The 24,319-nt window shown below is 27.3% G+C and overlaps 6 protein-coding genes across 6 annotated transcripts; 2 read left to right on the forward strand and 4 right to left on the reverse strand.

Moving 5' to 3' along the window:
- Positions 1-4,771: 4,771 nt before the first annotated feature.
- Positions 4,772-5,997, forward strand: OCT59_017594 (uncharacterized protein; the record flags this gene model as incomplete). Its single annotated transcript, XM_066137584.1, has 5 exons — positions 4,772-5,018; positions 5,082-5,258; positions 5,319-5,452; positions 5,519-5,744; positions 5,822-5,997. 5 exons carry the CDS (start codon positions 4,772-4,774, stop codon positions 5,995-5,997), a joined length of 960 nt encoding a protein of 319 aa, XP_066004148.1.
- A 3,217-nt stretch (positions 5,998-9,214) lies between these two features.
- Positions 9,215-10,211, reverse strand: OCT59_017595 (uncharacterized protein; the record flags this gene model as incomplete). The annotated part of the gene is made up of 2 exons (XM_025311897.2): positions 9,215-9,382; positions 9,447-10,211. 2 exons carry the CDS (start codon positions 10,209-10,211, stop codon positions 9,215-9,217), a joined length of 933 nt encoding a protein of 310 aa, XP_025167321.2.
- A 540-nt stretch (positions 10,212-10,751) lies between these two features.
- Positions 10,752-11,927, reverse strand: OCT59_017596 (uncharacterized protein; the record flags this gene model as incomplete). Its single annotated transcript, XM_066137585.1, has 3 exons — positions 10,752-10,864; positions 11,041-11,355; positions 11,519-11,927. The coding sequence occupies 3 exons, from the start codon at positions 11,925-11,927 to the stop codon at positions 10,752-10,754; spliced, it is 837 nt and encodes a 278-aa protein (XP_066004149.1).
- Positions 11,928-14,420: 2,493 nt separating this feature from the next.
- On the reverse strand, positions 14,421-15,431 carry OCT59_017597 (uncharacterized protein; the record flags this gene model as incomplete). Its single annotated transcript, XM_066137586.1, has 4 exons — positions 14,421-14,724; positions 14,806-15,038; positions 15,129-15,244; positions 15,377-15,431. The coding sequence occupies 4 exons, from the start codon at positions 15,429-15,431 to the stop codon at positions 14,421-14,423; spliced, it is 708 nt and encodes a 235-aa protein (XP_066004150.1).
- A 30-nt stretch (positions 15,432-15,461) lies between these two features.
- OCT59_017598 (uncharacterized protein) lies at positions 15,462-16,185 on the reverse strand (the record flags this gene model as incomplete). Its single annotated transcript, XM_066137588.1, has 3 exons — positions 15,462-15,739; positions 15,883-16,089; positions 16,173-16,185. 3 exons carry the CDS (start codon positions 16,183-16,185, stop codon positions 15,462-15,464), a joined length of 498 nt encoding a protein of 165 aa, XP_066004151.1.
- Positions 16,186-22,558: 6,373 nt separating this feature from the next.
- Positions 22,559-23,157, forward strand: OCT59_017599 (uncharacterized protein; the record flags this gene model as incomplete). The annotated part of the gene is made up of 2 exons (XM_066137589.1): positions 22,559-22,896; positions 23,007-23,157. 2 exons carry the CDS (start codon positions 22,559-22,561, stop codon positions 23,155-23,157), a joined length of 489 nt encoding a protein of 162 aa, XP_066004152.1.
- Positions 23,158-24,319: the final 1,162 nt, after the last annotated feature.

Here is a 24,319-nt window from a genome sequence, read left to right on the forward strand (position 1 = left end):
TTTTGGTGCTAAGTCAATAATTTCTGAATTACATTGATGATTATAATAATCTGAAAGTTGGGTGAGTTTTATAGCACTTGCACGTTTTCCAAAGTAAAAATTAACATGTCATGGGCAATTTGTTTTGCCTGAAACAGTATCGCGATGAGTATTAATATCCTCAACTTTCTTAGTTCGATTTATTCCAAATTTCCAACAGACATATTCTTGATATCGAATAATGGACTTGTCAATAGAATCAAGATCCTTGCGGTATTTATTAGCAACAAAACCCTGCTGTTTTGCATATGCTTCAACTGCAATATAAACAGAATTCCAATCATCAAATAAATCACCAACCTGAAGTTTTATTTCATATGTATCATCTTGGTTGGTATTATTTAAAACAATTTCACTATTCATGATTTGTATATTATGAGTTAAATTTGGAAGGAAAGGATAAAAACAAATAAGTGTAATTATGACGTTAAATGGAGAGGGGAGAGAGGATAAGTGGTTAAGAAAGTTTAACGAAAGCTTAATTTATTATCAATCTTACATCAGTATTACATCATATTGTATAATTCTGCGGCTACACATGATACTGGTGGTGTAACACCAGTGGTGATACGTATCAATTTTATTTAAATATTTATATATTAAATTATATTTAAATAATATAAAACAGATTTTTTTCTTATTTGAAAATATTTTAAATAGTTTAAATATAAAATTTTATAAGAAAAATAGAATAATATTTTTAAGTAAAAAAAATTTGGTTTAAAATATTTATAAAATTTATTTTATATTTTTTAAAAAAATTATATTAAAAAAAAAATAGAAAATTAGTAAATATTTTTTTTAATTTTATAGATAATCAACTATATTTTTCATCTATTAATCATTTAGCCATTTTTTCAGTAAAAAGTTACTGAAGAAAAAACTTTAGTTTTTCTTACTTAAATGAATATAGAGTACTTTTATTTTATTTGAAACTTTTTAGAGATTCTTTCAAAATTCAAACAAACTTTTAACTCAAACTTTTAGTGGAGTTATAAAACTATAGAACAGTTCTTACTAAAGATCATTTTACTTCTGCAAAGCTTTTCTCCTACTAGGTTGAAAGTTATAATAGTTATGTATAGGATAGCTGAACTTTGAACTCTGCACTAATGTAAAGTTTTCCCATTAGTTTCTTTATTTTTAAAAGCATTATAAAAGTTTTTTTTTTGAAGTATAAGTTATTTATTTAAAAATCTAAAATTTAAGTTACAAATAAAATTAGTTTATATTTCTTTAAATAAAAGTTAAAAATAAAGTTTTGAAGTTATGAAACTTATTAGCACTTATAATTTTGTATAAAATTGAAAAAAAAACTTACAAAAAAAATAAAAAAATATTAGTCAATTAATGCTTTTTTTTAAATAAAATAAAAAGTTCTGAAATTTTACTTATCTTTAACTTTTTTTTTGCATTTTATAAAGTAAAGTCAATAACATATATGATATAACAATAAATTTCAAAGTAGTAATTTCATAAAATAACAGTTTTTTATTATGGCAATATTGATATTTTCAGTTTAAAACTTTATGTATAAAAAAGTTTTTAAAAAATAAGTTTCAAAAGTTTAAAACTTTAAAATTAAAACTTTATATGATATAAAATTTAAAAAATAAATTTTAAAGTTTGAAGCTTTATCATATTACTGAAGTTTTAAAAAATCAAATTTTATATAAAAAAAAATTTAATTGCCGATCCGCATGTGATCGATAGAATTTATATAATAAAATGCGGCGCAACATTTATATATAAGCCATGTCGATCATGTTTTTATATCAAATAAAATGCAACTATATTGTTATACAATTACGTAATTTAACACCTGCAATATACGTTTAAGATCTTAGAAAAAAAAAATTTTTTTATAAAAAGTTTTTTTTCTTTGCAGTTTATAAAGTTTTATATGTGGGAAACGGAGATTTCATAGTATTTACTACTATTTTACTTCTATGGTATAAACGATTTCTAGTTCTTTAACTTTTCTTTGACGCTTATAAAACTTTTTTTGATTATTATTTCTGTCAACTATTACATTTTTAATAACACTACGCACTTTTATATCTCTTTTTCTTTCACAAATATGTCCAGTTTGTAAAAAATATGAATATAATGAAATATATGAATAATAAAAGGACTTTTATTAAGTTTTAGCGTAATCTCAAAATAGAAATAGTTATCTTGAATTTTTTTTTAAAAAATAATAAACAAGTCATATAAATATGGACATAATAATGAAGTTCTGATATAATAGCGCCAGTTGCAACAAGTTTTTTAGGAGTTATGTATGTATTTGACGTTGTTGTTTCTTGGGGAAACAGAGATTTCAAATGGCATTTTTTTTATTAATTAACATAACGTCACATTTTACTATGTAAATTCTATCGATCACATGTGGATCAGCAATTAAATAATTTAAATAAATAAATTTCAAAGGTTTAAAATTCTTAAAAAAAATTATAAAAAATTTTTTGAAATTTTATATATAAAAAAGTTTTAAAAAGTTTATTTAAAACTTATTAAAAAAAAATAAGTTTTGTTATTATGTGATATATGTTTTCTAATGTTGGTAAATGATAAGTTATATGATTAATACTGAAATTGATTAGAAAATAAAAATCTGATATACTGTTAAAACTATATATATATTATATGATATATAATAATAAAATATTAAAATAATTTTACAAATTTTAACATTTAGCATTTTAGAGTAATTTTGTAAAATTAGTTTTAATAGTTTTGCATATACTTGTAAAATCCTATAATTTTGGCAAGTAAACTTAATTTAATTTTAAAATTTGTGATTCAATTAGTATTTTGCAAATGATTCAGTCAAATTGAATTGATTTAAGTAGTTTAATTTAGGTTAATTTAAATTTAATTTGATTTCAAATCAAATTTTTTTTGATAGATTCAATCTTAAATTTGAATTTGAAATTTGGATTTGATTCACTTCAATCTCAAATTTAAATTTGAAATTTGGATTTGATTTACAAATCAAAAATTGGCATTAAATTAAATTGAATTTAAATCAAACTTAAATTAATTTAATTTGATATCAGATTATTTGCAAAACACTAATAATAATTAATTATTAAATATTTCTGCAAAAAAATAAAACTAATTATAAAAATAAAAAAATAATGGAAAAAAACCAACTAATTTATTAAATATTTTAATTTAATAATAAGTTAAATGTGTAAGGATTGATTTCTATCACAATTGTGAAGAAACTTAGGAGGCTCACATTACGAAAGATTGCTTTTTATTTATCATACAAAATTATTAAATATTTTTACGCAGCCTTTATTTAGAAATTATATGTGAAAATCACATTGTAATTTAAATACATGATGATTAAACTCAAAACATCTCTAAATATTAAATCTCCAGATAAACTTAAGACTTCAAGAACGATTAAAGAAGTATAGATGTTCAATATGATTGGAATCAGATCACCTCAACCGTATACAAAGAATGCAAACTTTCAAAACTCAATGATGCGTCTACAAAGATGTAAAGAGCACTTATTCAACATGGTTACGACTGGTATATTAGCTCCTTGGAAATCCAGAAAATTCTCCAATCAACAGATAACAAATTATAATAATAATAATAATAATAATAATAATAAATATGCAGCGTAGAAGATCTCGTGATCATCTGACGTTGAAGATAGGACCTTATAGTTAAGATGACTCGTTTTTAAATGAAGTCTACCTATCGAGTCAAATGATCACTTGACAGTACACATGTGGGGTACTATATGTATGACGAGTGATTTGTAGTTTAATTATATTAGAGTAGATATTATTAGAACTTTATTTTATATATAGTTTCTTCTAATTTGTTTTTTTTACTTTAATAAAACTGCAGAAAAAAAAAATAATAAGTTAAATGAAATTGTAAATAAATTTTTTTACCATATTTAACTCTTTTACAAAGTTTAAAGAATGCTAAAATATTAAAATTCAGATAATTATGAAAGGGTTTTATTTTTTATCGTAGCTGCATTATGTCACACCAGAACTCTGCTTACTTCTAATAGAGGTCACCGTAAAATTTTTAAGATTTATATGTAAATTTACCTTACTCCAAATTTTCCTTCTATTAAGTAATTTTATTACCTTTCCAGTTACATTTTTAAATCACATATATTTTTACCTTACAAGTTCAGTAACATTTATAATTATAGATTATATTTATTTTATACATTTAGTAGTTTTTATTTCTTTCAAAATTGGCCTAATTTTTAGATATAATTATTTTAAAAAAATGTAAAAAAGTTCCTATTTAAAATTGATCAATAATTACAAACATATATATTATTTTTTCGACAAAAAAAAAATAAATAAAAATAACTTTAATTTATCCTACCTATGGTGCGTAATATCTAAAGTCATCAAAAATTTAGCATATATTTAAAATGTATCTAATTTTTTAATTTGTATATTATTAAATAATTAAACTGATTTTTATATAGTTTATGCTGTTCTCTTTCAGAAAATCGGCTTACATTTTCAATTAACTTAATTATTTATGAAGTTATTAGCATTTAAAAATATGGTACATTAATATTAGTTGGCCAAATTCAGACTAATTTTGCAGGGGTATTTACAGGGGTAAATCTACAAATTGACCAATAAAAATGCGAGATCATAATCACGCGACAACAATCAATCGCTATAAAATATTGTTAAAATTTTTTTTTTTTGACAATAAAAAATTGCAAATGCCGCTTCTTTCCAAACAAAAAAGAAAATTAAAGGAGCAAACACACACTATAGATGGTAAATTTGATAAAAAAGCAAATAAGAATAGCCAGCAATTAATTGATAATAATAGTGGTGATGCGTTGGTTGAAGAATTCTTTGATGAAAATGAAGATTGGGGTGATGATGATGATAATGAATGGGATGATCTGGAGAATATGGAAGCTGAACTTAAGATTTATCAAAAAATAAAAAAATTTTGGCTTGGTATGGAAAGATGACAATCATTTAGAAAAAATAAAACGAGGACTAATGGACCATATAAGATAGGTAAAACACTGAAGTCAACATATTATGATAAATATGATCCAAGTGGTTCATTAACTAAAGCAGCAGCTGGCACAAAAAAAATTACAAATTTTTTTAATAACAGTGATATCCAAGCTACCAATTTACAATTGTTTAATCAAGATACATTAAATGATATTTTAAGTGATACAGATTCAAGTAATTCATAAAATGAAGTTGTTTGTTCACGTAATTACCAAATAACTGAAAAAATAAAAGATTTAAAAGAACAGTTAGAAAAACAACATAATCAATTAACAGTTATTGAATACAATTATAAAAGAGCAATATTTGAATATCTTACCTTGTTAAATAATAATAACGGATGTGAAAAAGTGGATATTAGTTTGAAGGTTGTTCAAAAAATTTATATTGATGGTGGTGTATGGAAAGCACAAAAAATTTGAAACTTTACAAAGTACTGGTTACTTAATAATAAACTTCCAGAATCTAGACACGGAAAATATCAAAAAACGATCAGAGTAATTGATGATGAAGATGTTGCAGAAAGATGTCATATTTGGATTCGAAAACAAAACTTCAATACTACACCAGCTACATTTAAAAAATTTGTTGAAAATGAATTATTTCCTGCTATTGGAATTGCTAAAGAAAAATCTATTACTATAATGACTACAACGAGATGTAAGTATTCAAAGATTAAATATGCAAGTATTATATTAATTAATATTAATAAATTTGTTGGTTATATAAAAATAAAGGGCTTAAGGTTCTTGGTTACTCATTTCAACAATACCGTCGTGGAATCTACTATGATGGACATGAAAGAGAAGACATTTTACAATATCGAAAAAAATTTTTAGAAAATATATTTAATCATGAGAAATACATGTCCAAATATGAAGGTGAATTTATGGATCGGATATACCTTACCTGAAGGAGAAAAAGAAAGAGTTCTTGTGGTTCATGATGAATGCATTTTTTATTCAAATGATGGGAAACGTGGATTATGGACTAAAAATGGTGAGATGCCACTTCGAAAAAAAGGAAACGGGAGATCTATAATACTTTACTGAAATATTCAAATCTAAAATAATATCTTAACGATATCATTATGAGATCGTAACGATTTCATGACGATTTTCTAAAATGATAACATATTGATATAGTTACGACTCTCTTAACGATAACGTAATAATACTGTGACGATACAGTGAATGATAACAAAACGATATCATCCAGATATTTATTGATACTGAAATAGCATCATTTTAGTATCAGCACGATATCGTCGCAGCAATGATACAGTGACAATACAGTGAATGATAGCAAAACGATATTATCCCAACACTAAGATAGCATCATTTTGGTATCAGCACAATATCGTCGCAGCAATAATACAGTGACAATACGGTGAATGATAGCAAAACGATATTATCCCGACACTAAGATAGCATCATTTTGGTATCAGCACGATATCGTCGCAGTATTATTACATTATCATAACTGTATCAGCATGTTATCATTTAAAAATCGGCATAAAACCAATATGTTCCCATATTGATGTCGTTGAGATGTATAGAAAACAACTAATGATTATTCAGAATATCAATCATGATATCTTAACGATATTTAAATGTTATCAGCTTGGTATTATGACAATAATTAAAGTATCAATTTTATTAATAATCAAAATTTACTTATTACATATCTGATCATAAATAATAATTACAACATCGTTACTAGTGAAATTACTAGAACTAACTTTATTTCCATAGTATATGTGAAATTTAAAGCATTTACAATTATTTAATAATACCATTCGGTTTTTAAAAAATACGTGTAATTAATAATAATACCTACCATACTTACCGAAAATAAGATGCAACAATTGCAGACACAAGTGCTGTTTTAACACATACTAAATCCCTGATGGACATGGAATGATTGTTTTGATTTTACCGCCAAGTCTATGGAAGCAACATCTCCAATTGTTCCTAAAAATACTCTAGTTGAATATGATATAAAGATAACGAGTGAGTAATAATATAATTTACTTATAATTTTTGATATTATAAAAACTTTGTTTATTAATAACCTTTTGCAATATTTTATCGCCGAGATTACGAATAAAGTCCTAATATCTATAGCTTCATCACCATGCGATGTAGGAGGATTTTAACATGAACAGCCTTCATAATTTTTAAATATCAGGATGTGATCGGCAAGTTCGCACCAAGAAATCCATGATCTGAGAGCCGAGAACATTATCTTTGTAAAATTTAGATTCATTGTTGAGATGAGAAGATCGATAACAAGCCTTTCACTTCATACCATGACTGGAGATATTGCACGCAAGGATTTTCCCGGAGAGGATCCTGTTGCTGAGGATGATTAGGAATGAAGATGTTGTCCTATGAGAACTGGAGGCGCTATCAAAAAGTTCATCAGGAGGGAGTTAGATAAGATTTGTTTTCGTTTACTATGAACCCATGGTTCTACTAGCAATTTTACGATAATCGAAGCATGGTCTTGAGCCTGTTCTTTTGATGAAGCCATTATCAACAGGTCGTTTAGATAATCCACTATCCTTATCCTCTGAGCTCGATATTCTGGGACTTGTTGTCAAGCCGAACGGTAAACATGAGGAAATCGAATGCAAAATATTTTCGTTGGAACTCTGCTAGCGGTATGTGATAGAAAAAGCTTGATTGAGGTCGATAGTGACCATAAAATAGCCGCGTCTCAACAATGACTTTACTAGGTCTAGTACATCTTGAAGTGGTTGTATTGAACGCGTTAGAATTTTTGAAGATTTGTAGCTACTTTCGTTATGCTGTTTAGCTCTGGCGGTTTGACTGGCCACCCTGGTTGTCGTTTCCCGCAGGTTGATTCTTCCCTTTCCAAGTATTACTCTCATTTCTTCCTTTATAGTTGTTGTCGTTAGGTTTCTTAATATTGTGAAAAAAAACAGTAGTTAATCTGAAAAATAACTTACTTCAAACTTCAAAGGTATCAAATTTCAAAGAAACTGGTAATTATTTAACTTTAAATAAATATTTAAAAATAAAAAGTTTGGCGTAGAGGGATTTTATCAGTAAAACAAAAAACAAAAAATTTAAGGTTTTTATTGGTTAATCAGATCCAGTCACGTGAAATAGCATTGCTAAGTCACGAATATGAAGATCGATCGCTAAATGCATTATTTTAAATAACACTAAATGATACCACCATTAATTTCATCCTACTAATTACAAATAAATATAATAAAAGTCCTTATTATAAAGTCATATAGCAGTAAAAAAAAAATCATTTTTTATCCAGCATTCATTCGTTGCATCATAAACAAAGTGAACCTTTTGCACACGGTCAATTACTGATATTGGGAATATTCTTCTCCAACATGTATCATAGGTTGCCTGAATACGATAAAGAGGACATTTCAATACATGGTGAACTCTCTTAATTTCTTCAAACCAATCAATAATAATAAATGCATAAAATTTATTATTGTTGGCTTTATATTTGAAGATTCCTTTTATAATTGCATAACATTCATCATGATTTTCTTCTTGTATTGTTACAAAGTCACCAATATGAAGATGGATTTTGGAGAAGACACCACTAGTAGTTTCTTCTATTATATAGGTTGCCAATTTATACCAACTCATTTGAGAATATATAAGTGCTGACTTAAATCCAATATCTTCAAATGAAAGGAGCAACTCAGAATTGAAATGTGGCAAGTTCAACATAATATTTTCACGATCTTGTTGGGATACCCCCTTTTTTAAAGTAATATGTGTAATAAAGTTTACTGGAGAAGTTACTATAATAAAATTACAATGTATAAAATTAATCATTCAGTAATCAGATTTGAATTTAAAAAAAAAAATAGTATCAAAAAATTTTGCACAAATTTTTCTTGATTAGAATTACTTAGTAAATAATAAAATTACAATACAAACCATTATCTTGTTCATCATGTTCATTTGATGTTTCTTTGTTTTCAGTAATATACCAATTGGTTAATATATGCCTAAAATTTGATGTCAGAGAAGCAAACCCATTACAACTTTGAGATAACCTATAATCTATACCACCATCTACTAGATGACGAATTGCAAAAAGTGTGGTATATCGTTTTAATAAATCTAATTCAATATTCTTGCGATTTGTCCGGGTACCATTGCTTTAAAGACCCGGTGTACCATTTCTTTGATACCACATTGAGTATTTATAAGAGTACCATAAGTTTTTGCATGCATTAGTAAATGAACACTAACATGCAGATTTGGCAAGTTGACAAATTCAGAGAAAACCTAAAAATCATTTATTATTAGTAAATAATTAATTCAAATTGCTATACTAAGTAATTATTTATACCTTTGGAAGAATATTCATTTCTTCTTTAAGACTTTGCTGTAATTCTTCATAAGAATTTATTGTAAACTTGCTTTTAAAGACCATACTCATTGTTTTTGCTATATGAACCCAACAAGTTATTATTATATTTTTTACTAAATTAATACGTGATGCACCAGTTCGTTGTTGGATATTTTTTGCCTCATTATTCTTCAAACTAGTTATTTTTAAAAACCGATTTAATATGAAAGGCATTATTATAGCAAGCCGAAGGTAATCAGACATCATAAAACTTTCCCGGTGGCTAATGGGATTTGGTATACGTGACCATGTCTTTGGTTTCTCAAAATCTTTCCAGGTTTTAATGAAATCATTTTCTCCTTCTTGTGAAAATAATTCACAAGTTAATTTGAGTAGACGTCCAATTTTTCCTGCAGTAACATGGTAAATATCTTGTGGTGTTTGCAAATATCTCTCTCTTTTCAGTTCATCTAAAATATTAGGCTGTAATTTCAATCCATATTTCCTACTAAGTTGTTTTTTTTGAGAAATAACTGTTTCAGCAGATATTAAAGCAAATTCAGAATCTGTCAAGTGATGATATCGAGAAGTTAAAGCTATATCTTGAGTAAAATCAGTAAATGAATCTTTACTTATAGTACAACTTCTACACCCCTTATTAGCATTTTGTCGCAATACACCAGCCAAATCATTACCTTGGGGTAAGTCAGCTGTTACAACTCCTATGCTTGCAATTACCCAAACATCCTGTCCTTGTATATTCATTACTTTTCCTTTTTCAAGTTCTTTTATTTCAGAAATAAAAGGTTTTATAAACTCATTAAAATCACCACCAAATGGGACAAATCCAAGGACAAAGTGATTTTTAAGCAACTTCCTTTGATGACTTGGCATATTTCCAAATTGTATATAAACACCTCTTAATGAATGGTAGACATTTCGGTATGTGCCAAAATCATCATAATAAAGATCCAAAAATAGTTTGCAGACTTTCATGGAAGGAGATGGTGGTAGTCTTGTTATGATATAATCAGCAGGGTGTTTATATGAAAAATCTACATTACGAATGCGCCAGTAACTATTATGTCTATAAACTATTTCAGTAATATGCAATGTTTCTTCAGGAATGAGATTATGCTGGAATATCATCATCACAGTAGCTTTTTTAGAAATTTGTGATATTCCAATTATTTGAAAAGATAGGTCTTGTAACCAAACTTCACCAGTAAGAGAACGGTTCCATCTTAGTACTCCCTTAAAAGCTCCAGGCAAATCATTATAATATAGAACTTTTTGGATTCTTAGCTAATATTGCTTATCAACTTCATTCATTAATATTGCTCTCAATCTACCAAGGTGTAATTGTTCATTATTGTCATTATCATAATAATAAACAAAATCTCCACATCTATATGTCTCTATTAGATATAAAAAAACAATAGAATTATTTTACACAAATTATGAATAAGAATAAATAACAAATATGATTATATGATCATTACCTTGTAATATTGTTAATTGTTCTTGGCCAAAAAGTCGCATTCTGCCCATAAAGTTCCATGCCAGTATTCAGATTTTATTTCTGAATGAATACCTGGACCAAAATACATATTATTAACTAATGATGGATTACTAAGGACATGCCAAATAATATCATTTATTGAAAGTTGATATGCTAATTTTGAGTTTTTAGAAGTTGATGGTGTTTTTTTTGATGAAATTGGGATAGATTTTGCAGATATTGAAAGAAGAGGAAGATGTTGCCTCCATGTTCGAAATCTTCGGATATTTCTTACAATATGATTCCTATTGAATTCTTGATTCATAATAATATCAACAAGATCTTCATACGCATTTGTTGAGATATCATGTTTATGAATCCAACAAAATAAAGCAGCAGTAGTAAAATCTTGGAAATATAGTGCAAAATTGCCATTAAAATTTGGTAAATTGCTTTCATCTAGCGCTCTATCAATGAATATTTTTTTCCTCGATGAGGGATTAGCAATATTTTCTCCGCTTTCAAGATGTTGTTGTATCACTTTGTGATGATGCATAAACATGGTTTTCACCTTCTAGAGATGTTCTTCCTGTATCGCTATTATAATCATCATATTCTTCGTTTTCTGAAGATGCTGTATAATTATCATCATTTTCTGACGATGTTGCATAATCATCATTTCCTGCATTCCCATAATCATCATATTCTTCGTTTTCTGAAGATGCTGTATAATTATCACTATTTTCTGATGATGTTGCATAAATATCATCATTTCCTGCATCCTCATCATCGTCATATTCTTCATTTTCTAATTGCATATCAACATTATAATTATTTCGTTGTTCATTACTATTATCAAAATTGTCACTACCATTATCATCATTTGGTGGTACTATTGTACCTTGTGGTTGCCTTCTAAAATTATTTCGAATACGAAAAGGTAATGTAGTAGTATCCCTTCGTGCTCTATTTCGCAACATTGTTAACAATCAAAATCAAAATTCTAAATTTTTATGAATATACAAAAATTAATGCCTTATTCGTATATTTGCTTATAATGCAATAAATATTATTATACTGACCTATATGGTGGCTATAGTGACTGAAATATACGTATGTTGACTGAGCTAAGCTGAAAGCTGAATCTCTGAATCGCCAAGTAAAAAATACACCAATCTTTTTTATATTGATATCTCGAAATTCAACAAAATCCCGGTTTCACCTTAATATGTCCTTTTCTTGATAAAGATAATCAAAATACACAAACATATATGAGTCAAACACAACGGATGCATTTTTCTTGATAGAACGTGACACAATTATTTTAGTTGTATTACTTTCGCATCGATCAAATCACAGCACGTAAATAAAATAAAAATATTACAATAAAACAATAAAATAAATATAATAATGTTTTTTAATATATGTAAATTTATTAGTGAAGTTGGAAAAATAAATTTAAAGGGGAATAAAAGAATAAAAAGGAGACGATAAAGTTGGAAATATAAAATAAAAAAAAGTCAAGCCAACACCGATTATCGGTGTGGTATGATACCAATGATTGTTATTTAACAATGTTAATGTATTTCGTACAGAATTGCATATAATATATTTTAATTGTAAAACTATTGTAAAAATTGAAGTCTGCATAATTAAATATTAATCGTGAATTAATCATCGGTAGATCAGTATTCTATATAAGGTTTTATACAATATTGTTCTTCCTAGCCAGAAATCAATCGGTAAATTATTTTATTTTTATTATCAATCGGTATTATTAAATAAATCAGGTGACCTTGTAGTAATTACATCTACTTGCGTCACATAATCTACAACATGCAGATTTTATCAAATATCACTTTAACAAAATTTATCTTATGCATCATCGTGTATTATTTGTTATTAAGAAAAAAGAATTCTCAATGATGATATTACTTTATATATCATCACATCATACATCAATAATATTCTGTCACAACAATAATATCACACCAATAATTTTTATTACAATCCCTATGAAAAAAAATCATCCAATTTTTGTACAATATTTGTTCAAGTCCGTGTGGAAATTGTACAATTATTGCAGATTTTTGGATAAAAATAGCTATGAAGTTTTTCAAAGCATATTAAAAGTATGCAATTTTTGTACAACTTAAATTTAAGATATAGAAAATGTTCAATTTTTGTGTGATTTTTATACAACTTAAATTTAGGATACAGAAAACATTCAATTTTTGTACAATAAAAATTGTGATTATTGTACAACTTGAAAATAGACTTAAATTTAGGATACAGAAAGCAATTTTTGGGTAATCCTACTATACTACTTTCCATCTTACCTGTATGGTTACATTTGACCACTTTTAGGGTCGAATAGACCACTTTTAACCATTACAAATAGATTTTCCTAAGTAAAGTGATTTATGCAGTAAGGTTACATAAAATTCAACTGCATAATTGCTTATAAATGGGCATCTTCTGGACCCATTGGTGAAATTTTTGTATCATCTTGTAACTAAAAAAAAGTCAAAAACTTTTTATTAGGTTACACAATTAGTTCTGACCGGAATTATAATTTGGCCAGAATTATGCGGTAAAAATCAACTCTTAAAATTATATATGTTGATCACGTGATCTGATCGTCAAAATAAATATGACGACGCGAAATGTTTTTGTTTATGTTTTTTTAACCTTTTAACTTTTCTTCAACTTTCTTTTAAAATATCAGGTAAGAAAAACTTGTGTTCTTTATCTTTTTATTTTCCTAACTTTTTACATTTTAATGTTACTAACTTGCTTTCTTCACTAACTTCATACTTTTTTTTATTACTAATACTAATAATTTACTTTTTAACACTACTAATTTGCTTTCTTCACTAACTTCATACTTTTTTATTACTAACACTAATAATTTAGTACTTTTTAACACTACTAATTTGCTTTCTTCACTAACTTCATACTTTTTTATTTAATACTAATAATTTACTTACACTAATAATTTACTTTCTTCTTTGATAATACTAATTTACTTTCACGTTACTAACATACTTTATTTATTTTATTTTCTTACAAATTTTTATATTTATGATTATATCAAATTTAGTATTTTATTTATGAAATATTGTGTATATTTTTTATATTTTAAGTCAATAAAAAAAATTCATAATTTCACTTTATAAATTGCCTGTTATTACTGTAAAATTTAACCTATAATTCCTAAAATATGGCCTAAAAAAATTTGGCTCAAAAATCACACAATAATTGTATAAATTCAGGTCAAAAATAGGATAATTATTGAATGAATTACCATGCAATAATTGTGTGATTTATTGCAATTTTTAGCACAATTATTGTATGGTCAAATATACAGAAATCGTAGTGAATTTAATTGAATGATTTTTCAACAAAAATCACACAGACTTTTTTTATAGGGAATATATTGCAACTTCACTACATTTTATTACATTTTTTTATTAAAATTTCAGTGAGCTAGCAAAATTCTTTCCACTACGGGACGGAATTTCTAAATTTTCCGTATTTTTATCTAATCTTTTGATTTGATTATAGAAAGCCTTAGTGTTGGTTTCGTTCCTTTCCTCCCACGCAATACTAAAACATTCTCTCGAAAATTCAATTAGTTTGTCCATTGATATTTCTGAAATTTCAGAAATATCAACCGCAGAAAAATAGCGGTTAAGAATTCTCTTAATAGCGACTTCACATGAAATAAAATTGGTAATCTCAACTTGAGTTTCTGTTTCTGTAGTAGTTCCTCCTCTTTAAAAAAAAAGGAAAGAAATTCATATTGACATTAGTTATAAATACAATTATAAATGCAAATAATATTATATTGATTACCTTTCTAATTTTTTTTGAAATTCTCGGACTAATTCTTCAATTGACACCCTAAGCTGATAACGATAGTCTGAAAAGGATTTTCTACATCGATCTATAATTGATTTCGCTGTGCTACTATAAGTTTCAAATTCGGGAAAAATTTTTCGTACTAGTTTTTCAAAAACGAGACCAGGTGGGAACCGAGATCTTAAAAAAAGACATTTTATTTCTTCGTCGATTAACCTATATTTTTCCTAAATAATAATAAAAGTTTTTGTGAAATATTTATGAAAATTATAGTCACAACAACTGAATGTATCGATTGAAATACAATAAACGCTTACATTGGATGCGGTTGATGGCGCGTGTGCTGGCTGCTGCACTGCTAGTGCTAATTGTGACGTATTATCCTTCATATTTAACATTTGAGTGGCTAGCTGCAGGATATCCGGATGATCAACTAGCCAATTGCAGATTTGCAATTGGTTTGTCATTGATTCGAATTGGAGGGAACTTAACGTCATATTTATTTTATTAATAATAAATGAAGATATTTATGTATAACAAAATATTGTATTAAACAAGATTTTACCAGAATAGTTATCGTCTTCTTTTTCTCTATAATCTTGATCATCTTCTTCTTTCATTTCTTCTCCTCTTAATTCTTTCTCTATTCTCTATTTCTCGTCCTTCTTGTTCTCGACGACGAACGAGGGATTCTGACGTTCTCGTTCTTGTTCTTGACGACCACGGTGAGGATTCTGACGTTCTCGTTCTTGTTCTTGACGACCACGGTGAGGATTCTGACATTCTCGTTCTTGTTCTTGACGATCACGGTGGGGATTCTGACGTTCTCGTACTTCTTGTTCTTGACGATCACGGTGGGGATTCTGACGTTCTCGTACTTCTTGTTCTTGACGACCATGGTGAGGATTCTGCTGATCTTTGGAAAGATCTTATCATTATTTATTATTGTTTTATTATTGTGTGTTATTATTGTTTGTTTTTAATAGTTTTTAAGTAAAAATTAATATCTTCAATTGTATATAATAAAATGCAAAATTCATTAAATTCATAAATTAAGATTCTATGACTGACCTCCGAGAAAATCTATTTCGTCATCCTCATTGCTTATTTCATCGTTAATTCCTCCATCCTCATCGTTAAATTCATCATTAACTTCTTCGTCTGTTCCCGATACAGTTTTTGCTCGACCTTGATTAGTTTTCGCAGCTTTTGATTGACTTTGAGCAATTCCTGCAGCTTTAATTTGACTTGCCGCGGACTTTGACTTTTTAGTAGGTTCTGTTATATAGATAGCATTAAAACCGCTATTCAAAAATCAAAAAAAATCAAAAAAAAGGAACCAAAAAATATTCAAATATTACTTGATCGAACCATGATTTAAGAATACCAATCAGATCAGAAAAATCTTAACCCTTGGGAAAATAAAGTGTCTCTTGCTCTATTGTATTTATATCTGACTCTAGCAGTATAAGAACCTGTTTATTGGTAATCATGCCTTGTCAAACCATTTTCTGAATGCCACTTTTCTGAATATACTTCTCCCGAAATCAATTATCTAAAATGCCAATTTTCCAAATAGGATCTTTCCCTGAAATATTCACGAATCTGTATTTCCTGAATTCCAAATTCCTGATGCTCAATTTCCCAAATCCCGAAACCTAATATATCCTTATACCCAATATCCCGAATGGGCAATTTCCCGAAATATAAAATAATATACTGTAATCTCTTTTAATTCATATGATTTATTATAAACTGTGTAATAGATAATGGATGAGAATTATTGTGATAAATACTTTGTTTCCATAAATCGGAAATTGGCTGATACAGATGTACATATATCGTAAACGGATCAACAGATCGATCTGTTTATATACTGCAGTCACGATAACAAAATTTTCCGGTTATGCACTTAACTGCTGTAATCATTGACCTATCGCATATTATTTAAAGTAATGTAAGAATATTAAATAATTGGGCAAAGATATGCACATATAAGATCAAATGATAAAAGAATGAAGTCAAAAAAAAAAAAAATTTTTTTTAAAAAAAAAAATTTGAAAAAGGAGTGCAGTGCAAGGAGTACAAAAAAAAATTTAAGGGGCCGAAATGCAAAGCGGATAACCCAAATCAACCCGGTAACTTACGTGATCAAAGTATGTATCCTGGGAAATTTTCATAAGATAAAAAGGAAAAAAATTTGTGTATTATTAATTTGGAACATAATCATTGTGCTATAAACCCGATTTAGGTAGTAACTAATATGTATTTTATTTATATTTTAAAATTTTTTTTCGTTTAAGAGCAATGATATAAAAAACAACATAAAAAACATATTTTATATACAATAATATACAGTGTATTCGACTTTTTAGTATACTGTAACGTTCCTCCAAATAAAAGAATTGGTATTGATATTGACCCAAAAAGAAAAGATGTAGTTAAAATTAACCGTAGCCCAATTGTAGAACAATATCCAAAATATTGTGTGAACGCTAAAACGATCATGCATAATTAGATAAGCCATGTAACGGTTGTTACAAATAAATTTACAAAATGTTTATATTATACTGTACGTGAATTTCGTGAATTTTATGATCTTTATATATATGTAAGAAAAATATTTAAAGAATTTATTATAGGTTTATTTATAATCTTAATTTTATTTATAGATAGACAATAATTAATTAATTGATTAGGGTTCGTCAACGAATTATATATACTTTAGTAACAAACCTATTTCTGTTTCCTTGTCTAATACGCGTTGCTAACTCCTGCACGCTATAAATTTTTTCCTAACGAATATCACATCTCCCTTTTCAAAATCTTTCTCAATATTCCTATCCGAATGAAGGCTTTGATTTTCAAATAATTATTTTTTTGGATCATTGGCGTCTAATATTGACACAGCCGTAACCTCTTACTCTTGAGTGAGCCTTTCGCTAGAACCATGTAGAAACTTGGACATTTTTTGATAAATGGTATTTGTGGAGGTTCGGGTGCAATTGGTGTAAAAAGTTTTTTTGTTAAAATATTTTTTTACATGAAATTAATGAAAAAATCTAAAGGATGATGACTTTTTATACCTTTTTTTATAATGTTAGAAATCTTCTTTTTTTTCAAATTCATTCAAAAATTCAAAATTCGTTAAATTCGATCGTTGAAAAAAATTGATAATTTAATAATTGAAAAGAAGGAGCCTCGAATTTTCATTTTCCCTATGGAAAAAACATCATGAGGCATGAGACTTCATTATTTCATTATCATTCTCACGAGGCAATCACTTGCCATTATATTAAACGTCCGTATAAGGAACTGTAACATTTTTTTTTCAAATAAATTTTGTGAAATGATTTTTTTAATTAATTAATAAATCCAAAAAAAATTTTTTTTAAGGAGGTTAAAAAAAAAAAATCTTGGATTGAAACGTAATGATATAAGTTACAGGTCAGCAGCATCAGTGTAAATATATAGTTATATATTTATTATTAAAACATGACCTCTCCTTCAAGGAAAAAGAATCATACAATATATTTTAGATATTTTAACATGAATATTTGTAATTGCATACTTCAATCCCATAATTCACAGTTTTTTATAAATTATTAAATTTTTTATTGTAGTTACAAATCGTTACCATCCTAGCAATAGGCGTTGTACAATTGGTAGATCTAGCTCTGCTCTACCATTTCGTCTAACGATGGACATTGTATAACTGGTATCATTTTTTTTTGGGTTGTCATTAGTACCGACGTCCTCGTCGTACAACCTGGGTACTAGTAATATGCTAGTAGCAAACGGGTACTACTAAAATTGAAAAGAATGAAGCTGAAGCAAACAATTAAACTTTTTTTTATTGTTATTACACGTGAATCTTTTTTACTAGTTATGAATTTTTTTTATCCGCTAATAAAAAACTTTTTTCACATGGTTTTTTCATGTTTTTTTTATATGTATACATTTTTTAAAATATTGATGAATTTTTTTATGTGATAATTATGTAAACAAGTCATTTTTTTTATAAAATAAATATTTCCTAAAATGATAATATTCCTCGAGTTTGATCGTTCGATTAATGATCTCAAGGCTATCTCTTTTTTTTTGTATATAAGAACAAAAAAATGATTATTTTTTTAGTACTCTAACGTAGCGGAAGAAAATTTTTTAGGTATGAATTTATAAAATTTTTTCTTTATATAAATTGACTTCAATAATTTAATTTATTTTTATTGATAATTTATTTAATAGAAAAATCAAAGCAGTGGTTTTAATTTTTTTTTTTATTAATTCAACGCGCAGTCAGCAGCAGAAAAAATTTTTTTAGGTACGAATTTAATAATTGACAATTCATATAGAGAGACAATTCATAAGCTACTATTAACAATTAATTGATTAAAGCATGTCGCCACCTGGATCATCAAGAAAAAGGACGAGAAAGACCTATTTCCAGCGTCATACTCATCGTCAAAAAGACAAAGAAGAAAGAAGATGAAAAGATAAATCCTATGAATTGGAAAAGAAATATGATAATCTTTTGGAAAATTCTGCATTTTTTCTTATTTGGGGATTTTTATTATTGTAGTTTTTATTTTTATTTTTATTGCTATTTTAATTAATAAATACTATTAGTATAAATACTTCTAATTTCATTTGCTGATTTTGATCACTTTTGACTATATTCTCAAACCTGACTTTTTAAAAATGATCGAACCCAACTGTACCACCACAGATTTGATGGTGATGCAGGAGACTAAAATCAAAAATTCGACCATGATCTACATTAGATATTGGTCGAATAATGCACTAATTAAACGTCACGCGTATTTAAAGTTTAAAAAAGGATCATCTTTTTTAAACTCCCCTTTCCCCTTCCACTTTCCCTCCTTTCGTTCATCCTCCCTTTCCCTTTCGTCCTTCCCTTCCCCTTTCGTTCTCCCCTTTTCTCACACCTTCTTCCGCCTCTTTTTCTTGGAAGTAATGTAAGTTTCGTTTCGAAACTTACATATCTTTTTTTTTAATTTTTTTTTTAATCTTTTTAATTTTAATTAAGAAACGAACTAACGTTTCTTTTCGTTATTTTTTTTATAGGACGTGTAGGAGGACGCCGGCTTGTTCACGAAACTGGACTTTAAGGTAAAAAACGGGGAAAGGGGAAGGAGGAAGGGGTTTTGGAACCTAAGATTCTTAAGAATCTTGGTTTTATTTATTTATTTTTTTTATTATTTTGGAACGGTTTACTAACTGTTCCTTTCTTTTTTTTATAGGCTCGGTGTATTTCCGATGAATGGATGAACCAAGATTCGTAAGTACGAGTACGAATCTTGGTTTATTTATTTTTTTTTTTAATATTATGGAACGGTTACTAATAACCGTTCCTTTCTTTTTTTAGGTTTTGGTGGAGCTTCCGAGTTCCGAAGAACAGAAAAACTAAGATTCGTAAGTAAGTACGAATCTTGGTTTTGTCTTTTTTTTAAATATTATTAACGGTTACTAATAACCGTTTTTTTCTTTATTTTTTTAGGTTCGGGTGTCTTCCGAAGAACGGAAAAAGAGGACCAAGATTCGTAAGTACGAATCTTGGTTTTGTTTATTTTTTTTTAATATTATGAACGGTTACTAACCGTTCTTTCTTTTTTTAGGTTCAGGTGGGCTTCCGAAGAACGGAAAACCCAAAGATTCGTAAGTACGAATCTTTAATTTTTTATTTATTTATTATTACAAACGGTTTACTAACCGTTTTTGTATATTTTTTATAGGTTCGGGTGGGCTTCCGAAGAACGAAAACCCAAAGATTCGTAAGTACGAATCTTTACTTTGTTTTTATTTTTTATTATTACGAATGGTTTACTAACCATTCTTTCTTTTTTTTATAGGTTTGTGGGCTTCCGAGGATCGGAAAAAGGAGAACTAAGGTTCGTTACGAACCTTGGATTTTTTTATTATTATGAACGGTTTCTAACCGTTCTTTTTCTTTTATTTTTATAGGTTCGGTTGGCTTCCGAAGATCGAAGGAACCAAGATTCGTAAGTACGAGTACGAATCTTGATTTTTGTTTTTTTTTATTATTTTGGAACTAACCGTTCCTTTCTTTTTTTTAATAATTTCTTACGTTTGTAGGACGGTTCCTTGGAATTTTCTTCAGCTTTGGTAAGTTTCTTTTGAAAAATTTATTTCTGGGAAAGGGAGGTGCAGCTGGTGTTTTTTCATAGTAATTAGATAAAATTTTTTTTTTTACACCATAGCCACCATGTACGCTAGGAAAACGGAATCCTTCGTGTTGCATAACTCGCAAATGTTACGTGTAGGACGTGTAGATGTCTTGGAATTGGTAAGTTTTATTTTTTTATTATTAATTTTGATTTTTTTTTATTAATTTTTTTATTAATTTTTTTATTAATTTTTTTATCTTTTAATTTGTAAAAATCGATGGTTTCACACTTCCCGGATCAAATTAGTAAGTTTTTTCACTTAAAACTTTTTTTAAAATTTTTTTTTATTATTATTTAATTTTTTTATTATCTTTTTTTGTAGTTTCGGCTTCCTTATCCCGGATCAGTAAGTTTCAAAACGGTTCATTTTGAAACTTTTTTTTTAAGTTTAATTTTTCCGAATTTTTATTTCAGATCGGACTTGGACTTTATTTTTTTTCTTTAGGTATAGTTAGACGACTTTTAACATTCGTTCTTTTCAAGATGCGATCACGTGATTTGAACTTTATCTTTTTTTTATTTATAATATTAGATAAATGCTAATATACGTGTACTGTAGCGTTTAATAAATTAATAAATTTGAAATTGAACTAATATTAAACTAAATTAATAAAAAAAATATTGAAGAATAAATTGGTCATCTTTAGACCTTAAAATTTTGTCGAATAATATTTATCCGAACTTGTGCCTTAATTTGACTACTATTAGACCTATAGTCAAATTTAGGTTGAACGGTAGTGTAATGATAGTTGAATATTCTTTCCGTATAAGACGATTGGCATCCAAACTGCGCCAAAAAATTTGACCTTAATTTGACTTGTCTTTTTTCAACTAGTGTAAAAAAATCGTTTTAGCAATATTAAACCGATATCAATATGATAATTATTTGTTGTTTTAGCGATATCAACATATTATTGATTTAACATTTTTAAAATAATATCGTTATGATATATTTTTAATACTGAATTGATATTATATCAATATCGTGTTTTTTCACATTTTTTTTAAAAAATATCATTGTCATTTTGACGATATTAAAGTGATATCGATTTGATATTTATTTAAATAAATATCTCTACGATATCTTTTTGATATATCAAATCAATATTGGAACGATATTATCCTAATATTATAATGATATCATCTGCAAATCGATATCACTACGATATAGAATTAACATCATTATTATATCAATTTGGCATTGTTTAAAATTTTGAGGTTTCTGTAAAGTAGTAAGCGAGTTTCTAACTGAGATTGATGGACGCCTACATTTAAAACAAGCTGATATAGAAAAGCATCCCTATGTACCTGAAGAAGCATGATGTTTTTTAAAACCTGGCATAAATCAAGAGGGTTATTGGATAGCAGAACATCTTCTTGAACAAATTGAATGTAAAGTAATCCCTATTTTTGAAGCTTTATATTCAGATTGCGTAGCTGTGTTTGCTTTTGATAATAGTTCCAATCATGCTGCTTTTAGCAAAGATGCCTTAGTTGCAAGCCGAATGAACCTAAACCTAAGCGGTAAACAACCAGTTATGCGGAATACTTACTTTGGGCCAAATAATCAGTTACAAACAATGGTGTTTCCAATAACATATCATGATGAAAAACTTCGTGGTAAACCTAAGGGAATTAATAAACAAGTATTAATAGAGCGTGAAAAATGGCCACCTGGAGGATTAATATTAGTCTGCAAAGAATGCAAAGAAAAGATTCAAGACATTTCAAGAACTACCTGTTGTGCACGTCGAGTAATATCTTTGAAACCAGATTTTATTGCTCAAAAAGGCGCTATTGAGGAATTAATTGAAAATGCAGGCCATAAATGCATTTTTCCCCCTAAATTTCACTGCGAATTAAACTTTATTGAGAGGTATTGGGTGCTGCTAAAAGATATTCGCGTGAAAATTGTGATTATTCGCGGGAAGGGTTACAAAAAATTGTTCCTGAAAGTCTTAATTCGGTAAACTTAACAACTATTAGAAAGTTCTCAAGAAAATGTTGGTGTTATATGGACCTTTATAGAAAAGGTATTGATGGAAAATTGGTGGAGTATGCTATAAAAAAATATAAATCTCACAGAAGAATTTCAGAGTGTGTTTTGGAAGAGTTAAATAAATTTACAAATGATTAAATTTGTTTTTAATGATTTTTTTTTTATGTAACAATGTAACGAAATTCATTTGTATAAGCTATCCTTATCCAATAAAAATTGTTGTACATGATAAATTATGTGACAATCGTCATTTTGAAATTTCAGACTGTTGATGACTTTAGATGTTACGCATCATACCCTTTCCATTTTTTGCTTTATTTTATAATTTTTTATATTACACGGATATCCATAAAAAATTTTTTTTTACATACAGTCGCCACTGGATATAACAAACCTGCCGTTCCAAGTGTTTTGGTTCAGTATATGGTGAATTCGATATATGATATTCATATTATATACCGAACTGTTCGGTATATGAATTTTATCCAATTAAATTATAGCAGCATATACTGTAATATTTAAAGTTCGGATGATTACATGACTTACTATAACAGATAACACTATGTTTTATTTAAAATTTATGTGTTCATCGATTTTTTAAGTATTTACCAGCTATTCAAATGAAAATTTTATCTGATACTAGCAGAAATAATTTTTCCGGTAGTCCATTCTTTTATATTACTAATTAAAGTCACGTGATAATTCGGTATACTAAATATGTAACTAATATACTTGGGCTGGCTAAAATAAGTTCGGATGCGGTATATAGTAATTTATTATGTGATTTCGTTATATCCAGTGCAATTAATTATAAAAAAATCAGTTCTGTGAAACTTGGTTCAATATAACAAGTTTTCGGTACAAACAGGTTTGTTATAGCCAGTGGCAACTGTATTTATTTTTTTAATTTTACGTGTTTGTGTAATAAATTTATACATGTCTATATTTGTGTAATGAAATTTTATGTGTCTGTATAATGAACTTATGCTAAAAATAATATAATAAATTTTACATGTTTGTGTAATAAAATTTTATTTACGTGTCCGTATAATAATAAACTTGTAACTAAAAATAATATAATAAATTTTACGTGTTTGTGTAATAAAATTTTATGTGTCTGTATAATAAACTTGTACTAAAAATAGTATAATAAATTTTACGTGTTTGTGTAATAAAATTTTACGTGTCTGTGTAATAAACTTGTACTAAAAATAGTATAATAAATTTACGTGTTTGTGTAATAAACTTGTACTAAAAATAGTATAATAAATTTACGTGTCTGTGTAATAAACTTGTACTA

The sequence above is a fragment of the Rhizophagus irregularis genome, chromosome 26, assembly GCF_026210795.1.
Source record: "Rhizophagus irregularis chromosome 26, complete sequence".
Lineage (NCBI taxonomy): Eukaryota > Fungi > Glomeromycota > Glomeromycetes > Glomerales > Glomeraceae > Rhizophagus > Rhizophagus irregularis.